The sequence below is a fragment of the Haliotis asinina genome, chromosome 1 (assembly GCF_037392515.1).
Source record: "Haliotis asinina isolate JCU_RB_2024 chromosome 1, JCU_Hal_asi_v2, whole genome shotgun sequence".
Classification (NCBI taxonomy): Eukaryota; Metazoa; Mollusca; class Gastropoda; order Lepetellida; family Haliotidae; genus Haliotis; species Haliotis asinina.
Window position 1 is genome coordinate 61,725,249 of NC_090280.1, and position 20,637 is coordinate 61,745,885.

The 20,637-nt window shown below is 39.7% G+C and overlaps 1 protein-coding gene across 2 annotated transcripts; it reads left to right on the top strand.

Moving 5' to 3' along the window:
* Positions 1-3,004: 3,004 nt before the first annotated feature.
* LOC137295623 (tripartite motif-containing protein 2-like) lies at positions 3,005-11,838 on the top strand. Of its 2 annotated transcripts, none has more exons than XM_067827083.1 (2): positions 3,005-3,062; positions 7,479-11,838. In XM_067827083.1, exon 2 carries the CDS (start codon positions 7,501-7,503, stop codon positions 9,685-9,687), a length of 2,187 nt encoding a protein of 728 aa, XP_067683184.1. In that variant the 5' UTR covers positions 3,005-3,062; positions 7,479-7,500; the 3' UTR covers positions 9,688-11,838. The 2 variants fall into 2 exon arrangements, with proteins under 2 accessions (XP_067683184.1, XP_067683175.1); XM_067827074.1 differs by having other exon boundaries at positions 3,045-3,062; positions 7,485-11,838.
* Positions 11,839-20,637: the final 8,799 nt, after the last annotated feature.

Genomic DNA, 20,637 nt, shown 5'->3' on the forward strand with positions numbered 1-20,637 from the left:
CACCACTAGAAATGAAAATGTTACTAAAAAAAACAAACACGAATTGTGTGCTCCATGCACACACATTATAAATACGATGCTACCAGCATACAAGAATGTAAATTGTGACACCACCACCACATAAATTCAAGATGTAGCACCAGTATCCCCAAAATTTCAAATGTGACTGCTCCGTCGCCATGAAAATTCAAGTGAGTGACCTGCCACCTCTATGAATCCTGAACTCTAAGGAATTTGTCCACTGTGTTGTCTTGAATTACTCTCATCAGATTGCATACCACTCAGTCATGCCCTGTTGAAAAAGATTGTCCAATGCAGATCATTGGTTCACTTAAGAAGAAATGGGGAAGCCTATTGGTTATTCATAACACCCGGGATCAATTCCCCACGTGTACAATTGATGTCGCTCATTTCTGGTGTTCTTCACCGTGACATGCTGGAATATTGCTAGAACTGGCATTACACCATACTCACAATTCACTTTACCTTTTGGAATTCAGATGCAAGATAGATAGTCAGCACTGCTGGTTGTGAAGGCTGATAGAATGGTTACAGTGTTATAAATGGCAGATTCTTGGCCATCTTCAAACAGCATGGGTTCCTGCTGATTTTGTCGAAGACTGTTTCAAAGCCCAGTGTTGTATTGGCTGTATGGCAGCCTAGTAGTTATTTTTTCCCTCGTCATGCCGAAGACCCGGGTTTGATTCTCTAAATGGGTACATTGTGTGAAGCACATTTCTGGTGTCCCCTGCCATGAAATTGATGGAATATTACTAAAAAGCAGCATAGCACTAAACTCAGTCACACATATTATGGGGGGACATCTGGCAGCCTGATGGTTAAAGCATTCACTTGCAATGCCAAAGACCCAGTGCCTTGTTCAAAGCTCTCTTAGCTCAAAGATCGTTGTAAGTTAATGTTAACAAATGACACTTAGCACTGAAAGCTGGAACAAAAGGGACGAGCAAAACATTACACCATTCACTCTTTCTCACAGACTAACTCACACACTCAGGTTCACAACACCTAATGTTTCCACTTCATCCTTTCATAACAGTTACCGTGTACATCTTGTACAGTGAGTGGTGTATTTGCACATTTATCTGTACACATCTCCCTGTATAGAGTGGTCTCACTCTTCATTTTTACACAAAGTGCTTCATTGTAAATTAACATTTTTCATCAAGTTCCACATTCAGAGAGACCTGTAGTACAGTGTATTCATAAGAATTATTTTTAAATAAAATTCATAATATTTCTTGTGTAAATCTTATGTTTTATGTGTATGTGAAATGTTAAAGCATTAGCTTGTGACACCAACCAATTCTCCACTTGGTTTAGAGGCGATGGGGGTAGCCTAGTGGTTAAGGCGTTTGCTGGTCATGCTGATGACACAGGTTCAGTTCCCCATGTGGGTCATGAAGGTCCGGGGCAAGATAGACCTTCAGCAACACATGCATGCCTTAAAAGGCGACTCTGCTTGTAAGAGGCGATTAACGGGATTGGGTGGTCAGGCTTGCTGACTAGGTTGGCACATGTCATCCGTTCCCAATCATGCAGATCAACGCTCACACTGTTGATCACAGAATTGTCTGTTCCAGACTTGATTATTTACAGACACCGCCATATATCTGGAATATTGCTGAGAGCGGTGTAAAACTAAACTTGCTCCCTCCCCTTGTGATACAATGTGTGAAATCCAGGGATGGTGTCTCCTGGGTTATATTGCTGGAATTTTGCTAACAGCAGTGTAAAACCAAACTCACTCACTCACTCACTCCACATGGTTTAACTGTGTGAAGCCCATTCCATGTATTTTTCATTTCCCACAGTGATACTGTTGCAGTACTGTAGCACAAGTATATTAAACCATGAACTTCTTTGAGTCTCTTTTGGTGATAACAAACGAAGCCATTAAGTTTGTTTGTTGCTTAATGTTGCTCTCAGCAATGTTCCATCTATATGGTGGAGGCCAGTAAATTATCATGTTTGGACAATCCAGTGATTGACAACCCTAAGCATTGATCCATACAACTGTAACATATGTCATATGTGGGATCACTGAAGACCAGTGTTCATAGATCAGCACTTTCATAGAGCATATTTTGCACATTTTGAATGTTTTGGTAGACATAGGCAGATCCAAGGGTGGGTGTGGATTCACATTGAAGTTGGGGATTTTTTAGCATTGGTGGAGCCAAGTGGGGTTCAAACTGCCCATGACTACATACTGAGTAACTGGGGATGGTTATGCAAGCTTCAAAAATGAAATGATTCTGAACCCCACTCTATATTAGGCAAAGGGCTTCTTGTACAAAGGAGATACACATGTCTCAGCTCAAAGTTTGCTTTGTGCTGTGGACCCAGGTCAAGAGTACTAACAACATATTCTAACCTATTCTGTTAACCCTCGCAACGAAAGGGTTACCTGTGTCTTGGAATTCCTTCAAAGTGGGATCACGAAATGGAACATTGGGACTGTGGATCCTAAAAATGAAACCAACAGAATGCCATTGCAGGGGAGCATGAATGCATTCTAATAAAGGTGTGTTAATTTTTAATACTTTTAATTTCATTCATTCATTGATACATACAGATATAATTGTAATAACAGTAAAATGAACTTTTGTCTTAATTTATTCTTTAGGACTAAATAGGACATTTCCTTATTTTACAAACATTTTATTTAAACAGTTACAGGTTATTATTCTTATCTTATCTGGCCACCTACTTCACATTCCTATCCTTTCCAATTTCTTATTTCAAACATAAGAAACTATGTGTTAAATACATCTAAATTTATTGAATTCTTAATTATATTTCATGTGTAAATTTCATCTTAAATATTTGAATTAAACTACTTGCAAATCATAACATAATTTTAAACATACTCCAATCTTCATACTTGTGTGTGTAAAGGTTTGAACACACTTCACTTGAATTTTCGACAACCCCATGACTCTGAATTCAGCTCTTTATCCCACGCAGGAACTACATCAAAGGGAAGTAACTCCAGGCGAAGGCGCCCGACAGAACATCTCGTCAACACGGAACTAAACCAGGTAACGATTGTTTCTGCACATCGTAATAATGGCATCTGGTCGCATAGACTAGTCACTCTGATAACCCGTCCGTGTCACGCATATTTTGATCTAATTTGAAGGTAAATGATGCCTTCTGAGTGATATTTAACTTGGAATTAGAGCGTAATCTGATCTGCCATTATGGATGAATGTTTTGAATACCTTTTCTTATAGCACATGCCCATCTTGTCACGGGTGGGGAGGGAGCGTGACGTCATTTTCATTCCATGTGACAAATACAGAGACGCCATGCAATCTCGGATGTGAATTTATTGCACTATATTGACAGATGAGAGCTACATATCATTTGCCCTTTTGGGCGGCTAAACTGGGTCAGTAAATCTTGCTAGGAAAACTTGATTGGCTGACAAGATGAACAGGGCATGTAAATATCAGACGGCCTGACTTTGTCGACTTTGAAATACATCGGGTCTGTTTGCCGCCTCAACTCACAATATAAAGGGGTTAATCTTCCTTGAAGAAATTTGGGTCCCAGAAATCTGGCTTACTCGCTAGAGGGCGTTGATGTTTACCAACATGGCATTGGCTATCTTTAATTGTAACAATCCAAATTTAATCCAACTCTTTAATTGTTGGGACTTGACCCACTACCAACGTTTTAAATGTTTTAAATGTTTCACATCTGATATTTCAAACATGCATATTCTGAGGTTGAATGTGTTGAAATGCTGCATTATGAAATGCTTCTGATTCTTTTATGAAATGCTGCATTAAACTCAATCACACACTCATACTCATTGTAACATCTTTCTAGACCTCTCAGAATAAATCTTCACCACCTTTCTCAGCATATTATTTTTTTTCTTGGCAAGTTAGGGGCAGTTCTGACCCGATTTCAATTCTCCACATTGGTACAATGTTTGGAGGCCATATCAGGTAATATTGCAGGGGTAGTGCCAACAAGTGGCTTACAGACCCTCACTCAGGTTTTTCGGAAGTAACATGTTTGTTTCACTGACTGACATGACAATATTTATGGTCCACAAGTGGTGCAGATGGGGATAATGTTTCTTTTTTTCTTTTTGGTGAGTTAGCCTAGTGGTTAGAGTGTTGGCTCATCATGCCAAAGATGCAGGTTCTATTCCCACATGGGTACAATGTGTGAAGCTCATTTCTGCTGTCCCCTACTGTGATATTGTGGGAATATTGCTAAATGTGGCTTAAAACTAAACTCGCTGCAAGGTCCAGGGAGTGCAATTCTATTCACAGAAAAATTTGCAATGGATGCAATAACATTTATCAGCGTGTCCACAGGAATGCAGAAAAAGTCAAAATAATTTTTTTTTAAATTTCAACCGAGTTATCACAGTCTGCCTCTAGCCAGGTTATGGTATCGCAATTTAATTGCTGTACCAATGTGATGTTCATTATACACAATACAATAACAATAACTGACTTACATCAGTGTTAAGGCATAGTACTAATAATTATATTCAAGTGTCTGGACCCCAATTTTGTAGTCCAGAACCGACCCGTGAAGGTCAGGTCTTCAGCAACCCAAGCTTGCCATAAAAGGCGACTATGCTTGTCAATAGAGGCGACTAATGGGTTCGGGTGGTCCGGTTCACTGACTTGGTTGACTCATGTCATTGTTTCCCAAATGTGCAGATCGATGCTCATGATGTTGATCATTGGATTGTCTAGTACAGACTAGATTATTTACAGACTACCGCCATATAGCTGGAATATATAAACAGTAAAACAAAACTCACGCACTTACTAGTCCAGAACCCTTGAAAATTAGAAGTGTTTGTCCCAGGAACTCTCAGGTATGGAAATTAAAGTAAATCCTTGAGATCAGGTTTTCTGTTTGACTGTGCATAATTAATTTTGTTCCCATGCAAAGGTCCAGGTTTGAATGGATGGTCAGCAACCCATGCTTGTTGGATGAAGCAAGTAAGGGGATAAGTGGTTTGATTGGGTGGTGAAGCTCATGATGTCAGTCATAACTTCAGATATTTACAGATTGCCATCAGTATTACTCAGTGCATTCTTTCATAACAGAGATCATCCTCTGTCATAAGAGTAAAATAATATGTATCCAGTGAAAAATGTATTTTTTTTAGCAAACCAATAGAAAAGAAAATTAAATATTACCATCGAAAGTGACATCTTGAATTTTGGAAACCTTTTATGAGGACTGCTTGTTCCCAAAGGTTTGAAACCTGTCAGGAGCAAAAGTTAGTGTTAGCAAGACGGCGGTATCTATATGTGTGACCAGGAAGAAATGTTTTCCCCAAATAACTCAGGAAATACTCAAAACTGATTCATCTGTCAGCTTCCCACATGACACTTAAGACCATCTTCATGAGTCGAGAGAGTCAACTAGCCAGTATCAGAGCCACCAGACTTTGATAAAGGTTAGTGGATAATTTACTGAGTGAGTGAGTGGCTTCACAAATTGTACCTGTGACCTTCAGCATTACAAGAAAACCGTTTAACCTGTAGACTACCCTACTGCCCTGAAGATACTTTAGGGACTGTTCATGATGATTTTCATGTATAATGTACAATGTGAATAACAACACACACACCCCACAACCCCCACCCCACGCCACATATATGTACAGAGTAAGTGACACACCTTATCTTTGCAAGTCATGCAAATACAATGCTCTCCCCAGTTTTTAAGCAATATTTTTGATACAGCTATATAAACTGGTGACAACCCTACCCCTCACTCCTAGTAAATGTGTACATAATTAATGACCATACCCCCTCCAAAAGTCGTTGTCGTCATCATCATCTTCATCATCATCATCATCATCATCATCATCATCATCATCATCATCATCATCTTCATCATCTGATTTACACACACACACCAGCCTTACCTTATGAACAGTCCTGTATGCCACAAGAAGTGTTGTGTTTGGGTAGGCAAGTATACAGAGAAGGACAATAGATAACGATTTTCATTTGATTTGAGTCAAAACTATTTCTTTCAAATAATAAAAATGATTGGATTTTATAATGTCATATTAGTTTGTTATATATTTGTATTTCTACATGTCCTTATTTACATACTAATACAAAACATCAAAGCCTCTCTGGAAACATAAGCCCCAAGTCTTATATTTGACCCAGTTGGTGTTTGCCTGTAAATGCCTTATTCCTGTCACTGCTGGTAAAGGGGGAGAAAAAAATCCTGAGCGAATTTAGTTTTACACCACACTCAACAATATGCTATATGGCGGCGGTCTGTAAACTATTCTGGACCAGACAATCCAGAGATCAACAGCTTGAGAATCAACATGCGCAGTTGGGTACCAATGATGTATCAATGATGATCTTGTTGGCTCTTTTGACAAGCATGGGTTACTGAAGGCCAATATTCTAATGCTAAGGCACTTAGTCACTCACTCAAGCTTGAGCCACATCCATGACCTTTGTTTTACCTAATGTACATCCATCTGTAATCAAATATTACTGCAAAGATAAATGGATAGGTACAGTATGTAAATGTTTTGTGTACTATCATACTACTATTGTATACTGAACTCGCTTAAAGATCTGGTTTAAGTTTGGTCTTCAACAACCAGTGTTTGTTGTAAGAGGTGACTCATAGAATCTACCTTGCTGACTTGGTTGACACATGTCATTGTATCCCAGTTCAGTAAATCAATGCTCAGGTTGTTGATCACTCTGTTGTCTGGTCCAGATTTACGCACTGCTGCCATATAACTGGAATACAGTAAAGTTCATTTATAACGTACACGCTTACAACAAATTGCCTGTTACAACGAACAAATTCAGAAGTCCCGACTGCTTCCCTATATGTTGTTATGAATTAACTACCGTATACACCGAACACTGATAGTACAAATTATCTGTTACAACGAACAAATTGATGGGCCCTCTGTGCTATTTCACGCGTTAATTGACATGTTTATAACGAACAGCTGATCCGAATCCACTCGCGTGTCATCTCACGTGTCACCAATTAGCTTGTGAAAACAAACAGGCTTCCTCACAGGGGATCAAGGGGACAATAAAATAAACTTACCTGTGAAATGTTATCATTTATTTAATCTTGTGAATCTTGTTGACATTGTCAAGGCATAAATAGCGATCTGGGAAGTCTTTCAAACCAGTGGCGTGGTGACCAACCATTCTTGGTAATTTCCGAATATTCACGAACATTCCCGAATCGCTTAGAACGAACTTCACTTACAACGAACTGAAAACAACAGTCCCTTTGAGTTCGTTATAAACGAATATAACTGTATTGCCAAATGCAGCACTAAACAACAAACAAAAACTCTTCCCTTAAGAGGCAACCAACATTAGCAGATATTTGGACCCTATGATGTGATGTTAAGTTTCATCTCATTCATTCACTCACTCACTCACTCACTCACTGTCTTCTTTCAGTTGAAGTATACCTGTCACCAGGATGGATTTGGCTGACGAGATCTCAGATGAGTACCTGACCTGTAGTATTTGCCTTGATCCGTATCAGGAGCCAAAGCAACTGCCATGCCTTCACAGCTTCTGCCGAAAGTGTTTGGGAGACCACATTGCCAACAATGTCCCACGTGGACGAACACTGAGCTTTACATGCCCTGTGTGTCGAAAAGTCACCAAACCAGCCAATCCGGATGGAAGCAGATTAAAAGAATGGGCAGATGCTTTCCCAGACAATTTCTTCATTCTGGGTTTAATGGAGACGCTGAATACACGAAGTTCGAGATCCACAGTTCACAATATTCAGAAGACCCTGAACACAGCATCTGAGAAATGTACCAAACACCCTGTCAATAAATGTGATGCTTACTGTACTCTAAAACGTGTTGGTGTGTGTGGTCAGTGTTGTTTGGCGGAACACAGGGATTGTGGGAATCATCACCTGAACACCGACGATGCTGCAGATGTCACAGCCTTGAAGTTGAAGGATTTTAAAGCAAAAATGGAGACCTTCAAAGATGATGTGGAAAGAGCAAGAGAAAAGTTTGAACTCTCCAAACCTAGAGAACTTCGGTTACAGAAAGAAGAACTTGCTCTAAAGATATCAGAACATTTTTCAGACTTAAAGAGTAAGCTTGTTAAGTGTCTCATTCAGAAGGAAAAGGAGGTAGCTGAACAACTGGCTGATATTATTGAGAAGGAGAAGAATGGTATCTCTGACAAGGTAGATGAATGTTCCTCATTGATAAAGTCCTTCCATGATACCGTGGACCTGTTTGACAAGCTCATGAGCAATTCTTCCATAAATGCCCTCACAGCATTGTACAACATAGAAGAGCAGATAGCCAGCTACACAACCGCTGTGGAGACCCTCCAGTCATCCAGTGAGAAGACTCCTGTTGAGTTTGTTCCTCTTGTTAATGAAGTGGAAGAGATAATGGCAGGAATCAGGATAGGAGTGGTCAGATTAGGAGCTGAGAATGTTGATATTAAAATAGCTGAGGAGGCAGAGGAGGAGGTGTTTGGGTCTGCCCAGGAAGCAGAAGCAGAAGCAGAGCAAGAGATACCTCAAGAACCAGCAGAGGAAAGGCTTCAAGCAGCAGCTCCAGTGGTCCCGTCAGCTCCACCACCACCTGAAGAACGGCCTTACTGCCTCCAGGGGTTCTCTTCAGCGTCCCTCAGTCCACGCCCTGGGGAAAATTATTCATCCAGCAGACACCATCCTCAACGCCAAAATCAACATCAACAGTCATCCCATTATGTCTTCCCTTCCAGACCACTCTCTAGTTCGACTTCTCCATCGAGATACCTTCAATCTCAGACAACTGAAGATTTCGATGTGACTCTTTGGCGATCACTGTCTTTCTTCGGAAACATGACATTCGTTGAGAGACGGGGTGGACTCGTTGGTATTACAGCTATGTCAAGGAACCTGTGTGCTGTGTCTGATAGATTCAACAACTGCATTAAAGTGATCAATATCAAGGGGCGGATCCTCAATACTCTCACGTTCGGGAACATGGATCCTTGGGATATAACATATGCACAGTCCATCAGACAACTGGTTGTAACTTGTCCAAACCAAGCCTTTATTGTATTTGTAGCAGATGACACTGACAATAACAGTTACTACATTAGTGAAACTGTGCAAACCAGGCCCTATTCCTCAATCTCAAGCTTACGAAATAATACATATGTTGTTGGAGTGTGTCGACCTCATGGCAACCCAAGAGTTGATGTCATCAACAGTTTTGGCACTGTCCTGTCATACGTAGATGTTCAGTGTCAGTACCCAAGGTCAGTACAGGCGTTGAGTGATGGCAAGCTGGTCATCTGCGACTGGACAAAGAAGGCAGTGGTGATGGTTGGGACAAATGGTGCAGTGATAAAGTCGTACCATGGGGTAGAGAGCGAGGTGCTGAAAGAACCAAATGCAATGACAAAAGATAACAATGGAAATGTGTACATTCTGGATCACAAGACCCGCAAAATCCACATTCTGAGTGGACAAACAGGTGACTGCCGAACGGTGGTACCACTTGAAGGTTGTCAAGACCCAAGAACCATCGCAATGGTTGAATCAAGTCGGTGTGGACAGGCTCTTGTGATAGCAGACTCTCAGAATGGAATTCATGTGTTTTCTGTTGAAGCCCCGCTCAGCCCTACTCAAGTGTGAGCAGATACGTCTACCCGTGCAAGAGCTCACATATGAACAACACCACTACTGGGCCTACGTATGATGCTTCTTTAAGTGATGAAGGCTCTAGTTCTTCGTCTCCATGCTTTCCTACTTTGATTCAACAAACATGTATCTGCTGAAAAGGAAATTCCTTCTAGCACTTAAAGTCAGTTGTAAGTGTAAAAGGTCACTGTTGCACCAGTCGTTGAATGGCATTTAGAAGTGATACTCATAAAGTAGGAACTCTATGAACGTCAACCGCTGTAATATGAGGAACATGATATTTCAGAGTCTTGTCTTACTAGAAAGCAGACAGCTATGTACATGTGAAGCAACCAAAAAGACATAATAACAGGGTTGGACACTAACTAGGAGGAACCAGTACTTTCTCTGATTGGTGAAGGCAATGGACGAACTGAGACCAGGAGTAATTCCAGGTGGGAATAACACCAAGTTCTCTAGCACTGACTGGTAATGGACAAAAGGAGTTCAAGGGTGTTGGGGAGAGGGTAATAGCATTTATGGTGATTGTGATTACATGGAAAACAGCTATGAGTAAAAGGAATGAGTCACCAGCGCTGTTCCTAGGTTAAGAGTGATTGCTGGTAGGAATCTGTTGGTGTCTATGGCTTCTTGCAGCTTTGTTGATTTCTTTTGTGAAGAGGACTGGTGGGGTAGCCTTGTGGTTATAGTGTCCTCTCATCACACCGAAGGCCTGGGCCATGCTGAAGGCCCATTTTCGATTACCCACATGGGTACAATGTGTGAAGCCCATTCCGAGTGTCCCAGATAGTGACATTATTGCTAAGCTTAAAAAAATACCTACTCAAACATCCAACTGACATGCTGTGATATAACTGAAATGTTTGAGGCAGTGTCACACCCGACTGACGTAACCCAAATTGCTGATTGTCAGCAGCCTGTTTGTTGATTGTATTTAGTGGTAGTGTTTGACTTTAATAGCTTGGACATAGCAGCTCCTCGTGGTTAAAGCATCTACTCCTCTTGCTAAAGACTTGGGTTTGATACTCCACATGGGTACAATGTATGAATCCCATTTCTGATGTTCCACTGCTCCTTGTTTCTGAACTACTGCTACAAGCAGCGCAAAATCATACTCACTTTAATAGCTGATGCAGTTAATGAAAAGTGTGTGTAATTTTCAATGATAATTGTTACAGTTTATTGTGCTGTCATATTTGCCTTACAGTTATTTAACTCATTACATTCCATTCTGTAGGCATTGACGAGACTGTTATCAGAGACACTGTGTATATAAGATGTACAATGAATTTCCAGCCATGGTTCTCACTACCATGGAAAATGGAATTTTCTCAGTTCTAATGATTGGGTACATTCATTTCTGTATCTTGTCATGGATGGAACCAGGCCGTCAGAATAATATGTGATGAAATTGCCCTTTTTACTGTTGAGTTTGAACAAACATGTCCTTTATGCAAAAGGAAGGCGTTGTATTAACCATTCTTTCATTTAATCATGCAAAAATGACTACAGGAACCCGATCACCTTCATAACTCAATACTGTCCATTACATCAGTATAAGCGAGGGCGTGGCATAGCAAGGTGGGTAAAATGAGTACGCTCATCAGGTCAAATATCCGTGTTTGATACCTACATGGATACAGTGCGTGTACCACATTTCTGGTGATTTTGCTTGAACATTTCTAAAGGTGGTATAAAACTAAACTCACTCAAGACAAGTAACATTCCAAGTTCCAAAGATCTCTTTTAAGTTTTAAGCCTTCCAATCGCCATCCCTCCATATAGATCACATAGTCTCTTACATGTAGAAACTCATAATATCTCGTAATATTGTATGGCATCAATATATTGAATGATTTGAATTCAATCTTTTGCCCAATATGCTCCGTATTGTAGACCAAACAGGGTCCCTGTCCACAAAGTCTTCAAAAGGTTATTTACGACGTGTCACATGTCTGTAGTTTTTCATAGACTTACGTCGTAGCGCTACGAACGCTTTATGGATCGGGACCCAGACGTGTAATATACGTGTATCCAATTGTACTTTGAATCCGATGAACTGTTCATCGAAGGAGAAGCTAGACCTGTGATATGTATGTTTTGCCATATTCTTTCACCAGTACCATTAAACAAGTGCTGAATAGACTTTGTATTTTTTAACTTGTTTGTCTGTTTGGTGTTTAATGTAGCTATGTGGTGGCGGTTTGTGAATAATCAGCATCGAAGTTAGTGATCAACAACATGAGCAGCAAACAAGCCCATTGGAATACAATGATCAACCAAATCAGAGACCCCGACAGCCAATACTCGTTGTCACCTCTTACGACAAGAAATAGTTATTGAAGACCAGTTGCGACCAGGTTCTTCACGGGCTTCTTTTACAATTAATACCATAAGGTTACCTTTTAGGCTTCTGGAGGAATGGTTATTCTAGTTCAGGTGAAGAAACCAATGTTTCAAATCTCCCACATGCTTCCGTACGATTTGGGTTTTAAGAAAATCATGGGAGGTAGAAACTGCATATTTATATGATATATTGATGTTGATTCTATCTCTGTAAACGAATTATGTCATCTCAGAATGTCAATCTCATCTTGAGACATGTACTAATTGCGTGGATATGTGCGGTATTTAAATATCCTGTTCTATTCTTAATCAAATTCTCCAGTGCAGAGGCCAAATTGACTATCTGCAACACTTCCGCTACTCTTCATGCTACGCCTCCAACAAATAATGAGTGTTTTTATTCTCGCACAACTATCAGGGCTAACAGTTTACACTCAGTTTACAATGCCCTGCAGTTACATTGTTTTTATAGCTTTCACTTATACATGTAGCAGACATTAGCATCACACATTGCGTTATGGTGTCTTTGGTGCGACAAACGAATGCTTCAACCAGTAGGCTACTGGGTCCGGCAGAGGCTACGTGAAAAAGGCACTTGGGTTGCAGATGGATGGTCATTGTTCCGACCCTCCTTGTCCCAGGCTTGCGTTTCTGCTGGTCCGCCTAGGCTCTTCCCGCTGCCTGTCGGATTCTCCGCTTCTTGGGCTTCCTGTATCTTGCCTGCTTTTAAAGACAGATGACAACTAAATAAACGGTCTCAATAAACTACATGAACTTACACCAAACATTGATGTTACTTACTTTGGCTGTCAGTCCTTATTTGATGTCGCTGTTGCCATTCGAGGAATGCATGTGACTAGTTTTGGAAAGGGGAGGGTCCTTCAGTTTCTGTAACTTGTGATGAAAAATCACGGTCAAACATGTTCTAAACTGCATTCGTTTGTCCATTACAAGGGATGATGCTAGTTTTTATATCTCAAACTGTGCAATACCGGATGTTATACTGTCCTCTGGCGACAGATTTACATTTTTAATTTTAAAGTATGAAATTATAAAGTATTTAATGTTTTAGTCACGATATGACTGAAATATTGCAAATGTGACTTTAAATTTTAACTCACACTTTTGTAATTAATTCTGTTTGCTTAAGATAATCAATAATTCTATAAAAGTTTACCTCTGTTTAGAATATCCCTCAGAACTTGATTGTTGTTCTATAAAATCCCATCAAAAGAACATAATGGAGCTCGCTAACCCTTTCACCTACTCTTGGGGAGAACCTAGATTAACAAATACCTCCAAAATATTGGGTTGTCATCATAACCGAGACCGACAAGTTAATGTCATCATACCCAGGCAGCGTGTGTCATTTCACAGAAGATCAATCAATGGTGTTTGTGGTTCATACTCGGTCGTTTGCATATAGCAACTGTATTGCCTAGTGTCACTTGAGTATACAACTAACCTCAAATACTTCAGTTTGAATGACCTCTTCTTTATCAAAAGGGATCGACATTTCAGTGTAAAAACTGTTAAGGATCTTTTCACAAATGTTAATTGTAGGTTTTTATATTGATTTAATTGATTTATTTTGATTTATGTGTTTTGTACATAGATGTACTTTATACTTCGCATAGTTTAAATTAGCAACTCAGATTGTTAGTGGCTGTATCCTGAAGGGGCTTGGAGTACTGTAATATTATTGTCCTCCCGAAAGGATGAGTAAGTCCCAAAACATTTAAAGTGAATTTATTCTTTCCGTCTTTTTAATCGTAGAATATGTGTAACTTATTTAACTAATTTATTGCTAGATTTGACTGAATTGGAAACGGCTGAAGGAATCGGGTAAATCCATCTAGGGCCCACGCCCCCATGGCCCCTAGTGTGGTGATCTACCTTCGGTTCTTGGCTATCTATAGCCTGTTTTCATGTTGTATTGTCGAAAATAGTTCAAATACTAGTATTTTAGATTGAATAGCTACTTTTGAATGGATATCTGTGATACTAGTAGTTCTACTTTTTATTCATCAACAGGCTTTTTAATTTCTAATTCCACTGATTTATGATGTAATAATTGATTCTTCTCGTCTTGATATGGCTGAAATATTTCCGATATGACTGTCCCTCACTCACTCGAATCACTTCTTCAGGAGATACCCATGGCCAAATACTTTGGAAAGCAATTGTGCCAACAATATCTCAACTTAAGAATGACAGTGAGAAAAATCACTTTGGTCCCATTTTATCAGGTCGTTGCAAATCTCGCTTTCTACAAAACGAGAGAGTAAAACCTGAAGTTACTTCATGAAAGGATTAAGACTCTGGTTTTCCTGAAAGTCTCGGTAATATATGACACATTAATACATTCAAAATTATCAAGACCCGATGTCGACTTGACATGAAGAATTATCCAACTAATGAATCAACCCAATTAATTTCAGCAGGTATAGAGACTACAGTGCTTCCATTAGCACCCACAACATAGAAATGACCCTTGTAGTCATCGTCCGAACATGTCATGTACAGATATAGGCCATAAGATCCAAATTGACCAAAGTCATCTTCATGTTCTCCACACTCTTTTAGTACTCGAGTCACCCCAGTGGCTAAGTCAGAAACGGAGAATATAGCATCCACACCGGCAAAAAACACAGACCCATTTACAATAGCCAAAGAATATATAGATACATCGGAAATCTTTGTAAAGTACCGCGGTGTGACTTTCTCAGACATGTTGTAGATAACATAATAAAACTCATACGTCTCCCCGATGTTGTCACTGCACCATACTATCATGCGAGATTCGGCTTCACCTGATGTTTGTGAATCGTCACTCAAAAAGTCCAAGTTTTCTGCGATAACCGAATGTTTCAAATTTTGTACATTAAGTGCAATCAGCTGCCATGTACTTTTCTCTATAAAATAGTACAGGTGCTTTGTATTCCTATCATAATGAGAAATGTACACTTCCGAGGGGGCCTCAAAAATCTTGAAGAGAAATTTACCAGTATTAAGACAATACATGTCTACCTTCATGACCTCGTCTTCAGTATAACAGATTATGTGACACGATTTGGAATCCACAGTCCACCAGTCACATTCGGGAACCTCAATATTAAGTGCATTTACGAATTTACGTTGGATGATATCCATAGCAGATAGTCCTTCAAATTCATCTCTACCTTCATCAACAAATAAGGCCACATCACATCCAAGTGAGTATTCAATTCTGCATTGGCACTGTTCTGTCTGTGCTTTAGTCGGTGTCACGTTCGAATTTGTCTTAGTTACATCTTTAATATCAAGACCATTCCCGTGAAGACACACATCAGTATCATCATTATGCTTTGCCAAACACTCTAGTGCCTGATTATTGGATATCCGTTTAAACTCAAACTGGTTTGTCTGCTGGCCAGGGATTTTAACCCACAGCTGCGTGTGGTTATTGAATGCATCTTGTGAGGCAACGACATTCAACTGCAGGAACAACAGTAGCAGCATGGTCAGTACTGGCGTTGTAACTGAAGCACAAGGAGTTGTGTCTCAATAGCAGATAAAATTCACTGGTAAAATTGAAGAAAAAATCCATGCGTAGCATGTTTAGCAAAATAGCCATACATACAAACATACTACTACTATTCAGAGTAAAAGAAATACTTTGAGTGAAAAGGGACTTACCCTGACCCTCAGGGGGACAATTTTGTATGCTACTTGAACCTCCTTTTAAGGTACAACCACTAACAATCAATGTTTTCTATATTCCATCTACCAAATTAGATTTGACTTAATTACAATACATTTTGAAATATGTTAGTCAATACAATTTATTTTAAAAACTTTTATTTAATTAGACTAGGACACACATTAAAAAGACCCTTTTAGGGATGAAACCGTGTAATATCGACTCCTTGTGATGGAAAAATCAACAGTGAAGGAGTTGCCTATTAGTTAAAGCATTTATTCGTCACTCTGAAGACCCCGGTTCATTTCCTAACATGGGCCTAATGAGTAAAGCCCATTTCAGGTGTCCACCAGCGGATATTGCTGGAATAATTGCTCAGCAAAGCTAACTCACTCACCACCTCTAGCTCACTGGACTAAAAAATCTCGAAAACATGTGGAAACATTCTTAATGTTTTTGTTATCAAGATCACCGAAATATTCACAACATTTCCATAATTCTAACCTGGGGGGGGGGGGGAAACTGGTTTCATCAGCTGTGCTGCGCTGCGTCCATAACGCATGCGCAGTGAATAGGCTCGTGGAGCTTGAAACAGTATGCATGCCCAGAGTCTGAGGTTGTGAGCAGTAGTCTAATCTTGGTTGTGTACACAAACAAGTAAATAATCTACTCATTACATAAAAAAAACTTGTTGTTTGTAGTAAGCAGTCTCTGTCTCAGATCAGAGAAAGCTCAGTGTCTGGTTTATTGACACCTATATGTCTGCCTGCCGGTCTGCTAAAGACAACAGCTTCAATCATTGAGCTTAACACCTATCAGACTATACGACATACAGAAAATAAATTGATTTACCACTCGTGCACCAGAGTCCCGTGTCTGCCACATTATGTACTTAGGCAGGTGTGCTACACATGACATGTTTTTTTATGTCTGTGGGTTGCTAACAAACTACATTCATTGTTTTTCGGGTGACTGGATCTGACGGAAACTGGTGCAAACTCTTCAGTTTGAAGTCCTGCTTTGTACTTGGACGAATGACAGATTCTAGCCACGCAGTAGTTTACCATTTCTACTGACATGATTTTTGATTGGATCGAGCGCAAATTCAGAGAACATGTATTTTCAAAACCTAGCATCTCTATATACATTCTTCATGGATAACAACTTCTTTTAGTGTAAATGATTTTTTGTTTGACAACAGTATATGAATCCATACTGAAACGAAGCATCAAGTACACAAAAAGAAGCTGTTAGCCATAAAGAATCTTACTTTCTTGTGACTCGCCATACTTGTAAAATGCCCATCAAACAGATCATCTTTCTGTACACACAATGAACCCTCGGCATATCAGCAAATGAAACAGCCAATCGGAAGCCGTCGTTACACACGACTGGGTTCGGTCTCCCGAGGGCTTCGTTTCGGAGGAAGTAAGTCCAAGTACAAAATATTGCACTTTCGCATCGCACTTTTGATTGTACGTTTATAAGTTTGTTTATTTGTTTTTATAAAAGCAGCAATGTATATTACATGTCATGAATAATTCATAAATGTGTTTTAATTATGTTTGATTTTTTGGTTGCATGTGACCTTTAAAAGAATTAGATTTGTTATCTGAATTCTAAATAGATAAATATTTTATTATTGCTAGTCTAGATTAATAACTGAGATTGTTAGTGGCTGTGCCCTCGAGGGGGGTTGAAGTATTGTACAATTATTGTCCTCCGGAGAGGGTACGTAAGTCCAAAACATTCTATGTAAATTTCGTACGAACAAACTTTTAATCGTAGTATATTTGTTGTTTTTAATAATTGCTAAATTTCAGTATAATCGCCAATGGCTGAGGGGATAGTGTAAATCCATCTGGGGTCCATGCAGATAGCAAAGGTACTGTAAGTCCCCATGGTCCCTAGTATGGTGATCTACCTTCAGTTGTTGGCGATCTACAGCCCGTATTTTATATTGTAGTGTCCAAATAGTGGTATTTGTTTTTACTCTCCACACTAGTTTTAATTGTAACTGTGATATTCTAGCTGTTTTACTGTCCTTTGACGACAGGTTTTTATAATGTATACATATTTCATTCAGTATCAAAACGATATGGCTGAAATATTGCCGATGTGACGTTAAATATGAACTCACTCACTCACTTGCGAGGCCGTTTGCCGCAATTCACTCACTCTAATGCAAAGTGGGATGTGATCAAGCTACCCTCCTACACTTATATAGATCAGTTGTCCTTTCGAAGCTTGATGGCAACCGTGAAAAGCCACCTCCTCGTGATGGGTGCTGGGTAATGCTGAGTGCTCTTCTCCTGTGTGGACCCGGGACAGAATGTGTCCACAGCACCCCATTTGCTGGTTGTAAGAGGCGACCAAATTGGGCAACCCGTTTGCCGTGGGTTGCGCCCCTGTGTCGGTGGAAGACGGGATCCTGGTGGTTGAGGGCAAATGGGCCTTTAACTGCGTTCCATTTGCCCAACACACCACTTCGGCCCTTACTTCACCTAGACGTGTGGTTGAATTGAATTTTTGAAAATATGGTCTTGGCACCCTTGTTCATAGAAAACGATTTGACTTCGTGATGCGTTTTTCATAAACTTTGGATAGAGTCTTATGCCCAGAAGGCGATATTCATGGGCCCAACTGGTGGAATAATTATACTTTTAATACTTGTTCTTGACACTGTTGACAAGACTCTACTCAAATTGAACCCTTTTATTATTTCTAAGGGGATATATGGCATTGCAGGTGACGTTAAGAACATCAAACGCTGCGTTCATGCTCTGTACTGGTTGAATGCAATCGAACACAGCAGGGCACCACCTATTGGCAATGCAAACTTTGGCTGGCATTCCTGTTTCAGTCACTGTCAATAGAACCTTGAACACCTGTAAAGGCATCAAAAGAGATAGAGGCCGTTTGTTAGCTGACATTTCAGAACTGGACATTGTGTCTGAAATGAAAGATCAAGGTGTGACATATGAGAGACGATTTACCACCCGGAAAAACTGACATCTACAAACACATACCTTTTTACATTCTCATCTCCAAGTCTCCCTCAGTCTGTTAAAGAGGGTTACTGTAATATCGTAGTTGCAGTATACATCCCAAATCCATTGAGGTTTTTTCGATGGAGTCGGCCAGTGACGTGCTCATTTTAGCAAGACGTCTTATAACGGACGACAGCACTAGCACTTTTAAAAAATGCACAAATTGTTCAGGCAATCATTCATCTTTTTCCAAAGAATGTAAAATATGGCAAAAGCAAATGGAAATAAACAAAGTAAAATTCACTCAAAATGTTAGCTTTACTGATGCTAAAATGGTTGTGGAATCAACACTACCTAATGCAACTTATGCGTCAGGCTACCTTCTGAAACCATGCCTAAAATATCCACTTCATCAACGGTGTGTCAAACAGACCTGACTTGGGTTAAACCCGATAACCCGAAACTTTTCACGCCCAAACAATCAGCTTAGACTTCAGAAACAAATGTGAACGCCCATGTGCTATCAACAGTTCAGGGTGAAGAACAAAGACTGTCACAGCCTACAGAACAGACTTGATCTGAAACAAATTCAAAGTCTAAACGTACTGTCAAACCGAGAACAAATAATGGGAAAAAGACGGGTAGACCACCCAAGGGTTCAGAAAACTGAAGATTAATTATAATGAGTTACATGTATTAGCCCAAAATCTTGCACCATCACCATTCTGTCTGCAGAAAACCTGAAATAGACAGATACTTTTAATTTACGTCAGTACGATGCATTTATTTCTTACCCTCGGGTGATAGGGCAACTAGTGGATCTTCAATCCTTCAATCAACACTTCAACTGACTGATCTCCAAGCTCTCTCTGATCAACTTCCGAAACCATGCACCATAATGGGTGATCTTAACGGTCACAGTCCACTCTGGGGTGATACAAATACTAACACTAAAGGTAAAATACTGGAAGATTGTATCTCAAATAATGACCTGTGCATTTTAATGATGATTCAAGAACTTATCTGCATCCTGCAACCAGCACCTACTCTTTTCTGGATTTACAATGCTAAATGCAAAGGCGCGTCGTACCTTTAAACAAGCGAGCGACAGTCTTGGAGGAAGTATATATCTCCAAAATTAATTCACACGCCAATGTCCAAAGTATGGAACATGATCCAAAGAATTAAAGGCAAAGGTTCAAAATCTGCCGTTCACCATCTCAAAGATGGTGATAATTTAATTACTGAGAAATGTCACACGCATTCACACGCCAATGTCCAAAGTATGGAACATGATCCAAAGAATTAAAGGCAAAGGTTCAAAATCTGCCGTTCACCATCTCAAAGATGGTGATAATTTAATTACTGAGAAATGTCACACGCATTCACACGCCAATGTCCAAAGTATGGAACATGATCCAAAGAATTAAAGGCAAAGGTTCAAAATCTGCCGTTCACCATCTCAAAGATGGTGATAATTTAATTACTGAGAAATGTCACACGCATTCACACGCCAATGTCCAAAGTATGGAACATGATCCAAAGAATTAAAGGCAAAGGTTCAAAATCTGCCGTTCACCATCTCAAAGATGGTGATAATTTAATTACTGAGAAATGTCAAATTGCAAATAAAAGTGGCGAAAGTCTTGCTAAAAATTATTCATCAGCAAATTACGTCCCTGAGTTTCAGAGATATCGGAAAGAACAGAAGACAAAAAATAATTTTGAATCAGATAACGGTGAAGACTATAATGAAGTGTTTTCATTCCATGATCTATATACTGCTCTTGAGCAAGCTCATGACACAGCAGCGGGTGATGACAATATTCATATAATGACAATATTCAAAATATGGACGTCTGTAAACGTTTCTCCTTCATGTCGTAATGCCATTGTAGTCCCTAAACCCAAACCTGGCAAGGATCA